The sequence below is a fragment of the Vicia villosa genome, linkage group LG3, assembly GCF_029867415.1.
Source record: "Vicia villosa cultivar HV-30 ecotype Madison, WI linkage group LG3, Vvil1.0, whole genome shotgun sequence".
Lineage (NCBI taxonomy): Eukaryota > Viridiplantae > Streptophyta > Magnoliopsida > Fabales > Fabaceae > Vicia > Vicia villosa.
Window position 1 is genome coordinate 154,458,060 of NC_081182.1, and position 7,466 is coordinate 154,465,525.

Consider the following 7,466-nt stretch of genomic DNA (forward strand, 5'->3'; position numbering starts at 1 on the left):
TACTTGCATGAAAAACAGAAAATGCTCTAAGTTTTTCCCTAAGAAATACAATGAAGAAACCATTGTAGATCACGACGATTATCCATTGTACAAGAGGAGTTCAAAGTCACACAACATTGTTAAAAATGGTATATCATTGGACAATAGGTTTGTGGTTCCATATAATACACGGTTACTTCTAAAGTATCAAACTCACATCAATATGGAATGGTGTAAACAAAGCACTTCTATCAAATAACTGATCAAGTATATCAACAAAGAATATGATTGGATAACGGCATTTGTCGTTCCTTCCAAATGCTCATCTTCTATTGATCCTGATACAGTTGATGAAATCAAGGAATACTTTGATTGTAGGTACGTCTCACCCAATGAGGCATGATAGAGGATATTTTCCTACAAAATACATGGAAGAAAGCTAGCTGTCGAACGTATGTTTTACCATCTGATTGGTGAGAAGGCTGTTTACTATACCGATCATGAAAGAATGGAGAACATACTAGAGAAAGAAAGTGTAACAGAATCAATGTTCAGTTTATTGTTGATTGCTAATGGACTGTATGAAGAAGCTGCTCAATTAACTTATGGACAGTTTGTTTCAAAATTTGTCTACGATAAGAAGAAGAGAACACGGAAGCCCCGCAAAAAAGGATTTACCATTGGCCGCCTAATTTGGGTTCCACCCACGACAGGAGAATTATATTATCTTAGGATGATGCTCACTATTGTCAAAGGACCGAAAACTTATGAAGATATCCAAAAGGTTGGTGATACACAATATCATACATTTCGTGAAGCAGGTTTTGCAATGGGTTTCCTTACGGATGATAGGGAATATATTGGTGCAATTATAGAAGCAAGTGTCTGGGGTTCTGGACATTTTCTTCGGAAATTATTGGTCATTGTGTTGTTGTCGGGTGTTGTAAGTAGACCTGTGTATTTATGGAATGAAACATGGAAATGCCTTTCTGACGGTATTTTACACCATCAGCACATTTTAGTCAACAATCTAGGTTTGTCAGTTTCAAATATGTCTTACTTGAAACTCATGTTCTGCACCACTATCTTAGCGCCTGTTATTCTACTTCCAGTATCGTTTACCGTATTAGCTGCAGTGTCTTACATAGATCACTCATCAAATTTATTTGAATTCATGTCGTGTCTCAAAGCTGGAACTGAGTGAAGATGATGTTAAGAATCTAACTCTAACGGAAATTGAAATCTTACTCCAAGCTAATAGGAGAACACTTGCTGACTTCAAGCCAATTCCATATTCGGACGGTTATGTTATTGAACAGCTAGGAAACAGGCTTATCTATGAAGAAAGAAGCTACAATGTTGCGGTTATGAAGTCCGAATTCCAATCACTTTACAAAGCTCTGACAGGTTTTAATATGTATCTCAATGTGGCTACTTTGTTAAATTAATTACTACTGTTTTTTTAAATTTACTTCTTGAAACATATATTCATAGATGAACAACATGGTATCTATGATGAAATCATGATGGCGGAGGAGAATCAAAGGGGAGGAGTATTTTTCTTGCATGGCTATGGGGGTACCGGCAAAACTTACATGTGGAAAACACTTGCAACGTCTTTGAGATCAAAACATGAAATTTTATTAATTGTTGCTTCAAGAGGAATAGCGTCTTTATTGTTACCTGGAGGTAGAACAACACATTCTAAGTTCAAACTTCCTGTACCAACTTTAGAAAATTCTACTTGCAAGATTGACTATGATGATGACTACAGAGAACTACTACAACAAAGTAAGTTGATAATTTAGGATGAGGCCCCGATGGCAAGTAAATTTCGTTTTGAAGCCCTGGATACAACTTTGAGGGATGTAATGAGTACGTATAGCAACTCTGAGAAGGTGTTTGGTGGTAAGGTTGTTGTCTTTGGCGGAGATTTCAAACAAATATTACATGTTATCCCTAGAGGCAGTCGATCGGATATTGTTCACTCTACAATCAATGCATCTTAGATTTGGGATTCAGTTAAGGTACTAACTTTAACTAAAAATATGCGATTGCAAGGAGGTCAATCTGATCAAGAGAAGAAAGATATTGCTGATTTTTCCAAGTGGCTTCTAAAACTAGGTGAGGGCAGGATAGCCGAGCCAAATGATGGATATGCCGACATTGAAATTCCAAAGAACATTTTAATTGAAGACTATCAAGACCCTATTGTTTCCATCGTGGAAAGTACTTATCCTTCTTTCTTGGATAATTACCAATCATACGCTTACCTCAAAAGTCGGGCTATTTTAGCATCAACCATTGAAGTTGTTGATCAAATAAATAATCACATACTTAACTTGATGCCAGGTATGTCTATGACTGCAAAAATCATTAATTATTCACAAACAGAGATAATATAACATCATTTTTTCCTAACACAGTTACTTTTCCACAGGAGAATCAAAGGAATATTATAGTTCTAACACAGTCGACCAGTCAGAAATTCATGACAGTAGCATCCTTCAAGTTCTAACTCCTGAATTTCTCAGCTCATTGCGAACTTCTGGATTGCCAAACCATCAAATAACATTAAAGGTTGGATGCCCAATTATGCTTATGCGAAACATTGATCAATCTGAGGGTTTGTGCAACAATATTAGATTAATTGTTACCAAAATGGAAAATCACGTAATTGAAGCTCAAATAATGGGGGGGAAAGGACATGGCAAAGTTACCTACATCCCAAGGATGGATATGTCACCATCCCAATCACCTTGGCCTTTCAAGTTGAGTAGGAGACAATTCCCAATCATTGTATCTTATGCAATGACAATCAACAAATCACAAGGACAATCGTTGGATTGGATTGGATTATATATTCCTAAAGATGTCTTTAGTCATGGCCAATTATACGTGGCTATATCAAGAGTGACAAGTAAAAAAGAAATAAAGATTTTGATTCACGACGACAACAACAAGCCATAGTCGTCTACCGCAAACGTTGTTTACAAATAGGTCTTCGCCAATATATAAATGGTAACTATTTATACCATCCCTTCCTCATTTATTCCTCTCAACTATTATACCTGTAATTTATTTTTCCACACTAATAAATTTGATTCAAAATTTCAATTTACATAATACTAAATGTTACAAGCAAATATGTTTTTGACAGCATGGAGTTATTTTATCACCATATGGAGTGGACGTCATTGAAATTTAACCATCTCAAATCTTCATGGTCTTTAATTCTGGAAGCTTTGATGCAGCAGCAGCTACTGTTGGCCAACCCATGTTTTGATGCACTTTTTGTTAACGGCTACAATGAAGGACATCCAAACGACAATGCCGTGTTTTCGCGTAACACAAAAAACCTGCTGTTGGTTTTGACTTATTTATTACTATCGCCCTTTATATTTTTGGGTTTTATTTAAGTAACTTCTAATTGTACTTTGGTTTTTGAAATTTTATTGCTCATTATTTTTGCTTTTTCCATTCTGATTTTTGAAGCTTATGATTAAACATGACAGCTACGTATATCAATTAACTACAGCTATTTCTTTATGCATCATATTATGAACAAGTTCCTCTGCCATGAATGAAGAAGAAAATGAAGAGATAGAGGAAGAAGAAGCTTTGAAGAAAGCAAATGATAACTTCTCAATTATTACACGTGTGTGTATAGTGTACATATATATCATCTTACAACCAATCACAATGCAACAAACTAAACTAACCACTAACTGCCTAACAGATTATGAAGGACTAGCTTACACGTGTATTTATACTAACAATAGGATTAACTACTCTAATGCTAGATTAAAATAGCTAATCTTAACAGCCCCTCTCTAGCTAAGCATGGTGTATATTAATCATGCCAAGCTTGGAAATGAATTTGTTGAAAGTTAAAGTTGGCAAAACTTTAGTCAAGAAATCTACAAGTTGCTCATGAGTGGAGATAGGCAAGAGCCGAAGCAATCCTTGTTACAGTTTTTTGCGAACCAAATGACAGTTGATCTCAAGATGTTTGGTTCGCTCGTGAAATACAGGATTAAGGGTAATATGTATTGCGCTTTGGCTATCACAATAGAGCACAGGAAGTTTGGTACATGTGATGTGCAATTCCTTCATGAGAGCTATCAGCCAAAGTAATTCACATGTAGCAAAAGAAAGTGCTCGATATTCAGCCTCCGATGATGATCTGGAAATAGTGTCTTGCTTCTTCGCACGCCATGATATAAGAGACGTACCAATAAAGAAACAATAGCCAGAGATGGATTTTCTTGAGTCCAAGCAGCCTGCCCAATCAGAATCTGAAAAACCAAGGAGCTGTAACTCAGCATCTCTTCGAAATAGGATTCCTCTACCAGGACTACTCTTCAAGTAGCGTATGACTCGACAAGCAGCATGGTAATGTGCCATTGTGGGGTTATGAAGAAACTGACTGAGTTGTTGAGTAGCATAGGTGATATCTGGACGTGTTGTATTCAAATACAACAGATGACCTATTAAACGTCTATAAGCTCCAATGTCCTCAAAGGCTTTACCATTGTCAGCATGAAGCTTCACAGATGGATCCAGAGGTGTAGAGGCTGGCTTAGAGCCAAGTAAACCGGATTCCTGCAAGAGATCAAGAAAATATTTTCGCTGTGATAGTGAGATACCTGCTCTTGAATGAGCAACTTTGAGGCCAAGAAAATACTTGAGTATTCCCAGGTCCTTGATGCTAAAGTTCTCATCCAGAATAGTTTTGATTCGAGCAAACTCAGACATAGATGTTCCAGCTAGAATTATGTCATCAACGTATACTAAAATGACTGTAAAATGTGCACCAGTTTTCAGAGTGAAAAGGGAATAGTCAGAGGCAGATTGAATATACCCTTGTTGAAGCAGCAGTGCTATTAGCTTTTCATACCATTTGCGACTAGCTTGCTTCAAACCATATAGGCTCTTTTGGAGTTTGCATACTTGGTTTGGCTTGTGACAAGTGACACCTTCAGGTATGGTCATGTAGACATCCTCTTGCAATTCTCCATGCAAGAAGGCGTTATTGACATCAAGTTGGTGCAAGTTCCAATTGTTGATGGCAGCAGTTGCAAGAAGGGTTCTAACTGTTGTAAAATTTGCTACAGGAGAGAATGTATCAAAGAAGTCAAGCCCTTCAATTTGGTTATAGCCATTGGCAACAAGCCTGGATTTATACATCTCTATTATGCCATCTGCCCGATGCTTTACATTGAACACCCATCTATTTCCAATTGGTTTGACATGTGGTGGCAAATCAACTATATTCCAAGTTCTATTCTTGTCTAATGCATCTAACTCAGACTTCATAGCCTTGATCCAATGCTCAGACAAACAAGCTTCCTTGTAATTCTTTGGCTCATGTGTAAGAGTAATGTTAGATGCAAAGGCACAATGAGATGCAGACAAGAAATGCAATGAATCATGATTTGAAATAGGATAAATAGTTTTAGTTGTACCTGGTGATGATTTGACTGCTGAAGCATCAGATGTATTGCACACATAATCTGAGAGATAATGAGGTTTTTGTTTGGTTCTAACAGGTCTGAATTGAGGGTCATTATCCTGAGTATCAGATGTATTGGGTACAGGTTGAGGTATAATCTGAATGTCATCATTTTCAACATCAGAAGTGTCAGGTACAAATTGAATATCATGTGCTAAAGGTTCATTGTTAATGTTAGAATGCTGACCATGTTCCTTTATGTGAGATTCATCACTCTGAGATATGACAGGAACAATAGGTTCATGTTGTGAGAGTTCAGTGTGAGATGAGGCAGGGATAACATGGTCGTGTTGTGAAGGATCAATAGAATCCTTGTAAGTATGGTAATCCCAATTAATGGAATCAGTATTTGGATATGGGAAAATGTGCTCATGGTGTATAACATTTCTGGAGACAAGAATGGTATGACTATCAATGTCATAGAGCACCACCCCCTTCATACCAATCTTGTATCCTAAAAAAACACACTTTCTACTTCTTGGGTCAAGTTTAGTTCTATGAACATGTAATGTGGAAGCAAAGGCAAGGGAGCCAAAAACTTTGAGACTATGCATGTCAGGATGAGCATTATGTAATATGAAATGGGGAGAAAGATTATTTAAAACTTGTGTAGGGAGTTTGTTTATGATAAAAGTTGCATGTAGAATAGCATATGACCAAAAGGGTTTTGGAAGATGTGACTGAAACAAAAGAGCTCGACCAACATTAAGTAAATGTTGATGTTTCCTCTCCACCCTACCATTTTGTTGGGGAGATTCCACACAACTTGTTTGATGGATGATTCCTTTAGATGCATAAAAGTCAGGAATGTTAAACTCAGAACCATTATCAATTCTGATGGTTTTGATATGATGGTTGTGTTGGTTTTCTATGAGTCTAACAAAATTTATGACATGTTGCCTAGTTTCAGATTTGGCTTTCATTAAAATTATCCAGGTATATCTACTACAGTCATCAACTGCAGTTAAAAAATAAGAATGACCATGCAAAGATTGAACTGCAAGAGGACCCCAAATATCAAAATGAATCAAATCATAAGGTTGTGCAGCTCTATTATTACTAACAGTGTAAGAAAGTTTTCTTTGTCTAGCATAACAACAGACATCACAAACATCTTTGTGATTGACTGTGATAAAAGGAAAGTGTGAATGGAGATACAAGAGTCTCTTTTGAGATAAGTGACCTAATCGAAAATGCCATAAGGCTCTATCTGGCAAGGTGATATTGGCAACTAAAACAGAAGATGATACATGGTTGTGTGTATGGGATGAAGAGGATTCATTATCTCTTATAGTTAAGTAGTACAAACCATCTTTCTGCTCAGCAGAACCAATCATCTTCAAGGTGGTTTTGTCCTGTATAACACATTGTGAATCAAGGAAATTGACAGTGTAATTAGAGGTTTCACATAATTTGGAAACAGATAGAAGATTTAAAGAGAATTCAGGGATCAATAAAACATTGTGCATGATGAAATTAGAAGAAAATTGGACAACACCAGAATATTTAGCAACAAGACATTGGCCATTTGGCAACCTAACATTAATAGGAATTATTCTCTTATAAGAAAGAAACCAATTTGCAGAACTACATATATGACCAGAAGATCCTGAATCAATGATCCAAGAACCATAGCTATTACTATGCATGCAATGAGATGTGTTACCTGTCGATGAATGACCAACAACAACTTGATTGGAGGAAACTTGTGCTGAGGATTGACTAAGACCAGATTTCTGAATTAGCTCCATGAGAGCACTGAATTGACCTTGAGTTATTGGTGAAGTGTCATGCTTGGTGTCAATACTGGTGGAGGAAGAACCATCATCATTGCCTTCTGAGGTTGCATTATGAGCTGAATTCTGAAACTGTTTTTGCATATGAGGTGGTACACCATGTTTCATGAAGCAATTGTCAACTGTGTGATTAGTCTTGCCACAAAAGGTGCAGACACGAGCTCCATGCTTGAAAG

At 36.8% G+C, this 7,466-nt stretch overlaps 1 protein-coding gene across 1 annotated transcript; it reads left to right on the plus strand.

Moving 5' to 3' along the window:
* The first annotated feature begins 433 nt into the window (after positions 1-433).
* On the plus strand, positions 434-2,949 carry LOC131659198 (uncharacterized). The gene is made up of 5 exons (XM_058928423.1): positions 434-1,102; positions 1,170-1,386; positions 1,474-1,770; positions 2,041-2,331; positions 2,420-2,949. The coding sequence occupies exons 1-5, from the start codon at positions 434-436 to the stop codon at positions 2,947-2,949; spliced, it is 2,004 nt and encodes a 667-aa protein (XP_058784406.1).
* Positions 2,950-7,466: the final 4,517 nt, after the last annotated feature.

Coding starts and splice junctions, on each gene's coding strand:
- LOC131659198 (XM_058928423.1), top strand. CDS start 434: ATGTTTTACCATCTGATTGGTGAGAAGGCTGTTTACTATACCGATCAT. Junction 1,771..2,040: donor CAGAGAACTACTACAACAAA/GTAAGTTGATAA, acceptor TGCGATTGCAAG/GAGGTCAATCTGATCAAGAG. Junction 2,332..2,419: donor CATACTTAACTTGATGCCAG/GTATGTCTATGA, acceptor ACTTTTCCACAG/GAGAATCAAAGGAATATTAT.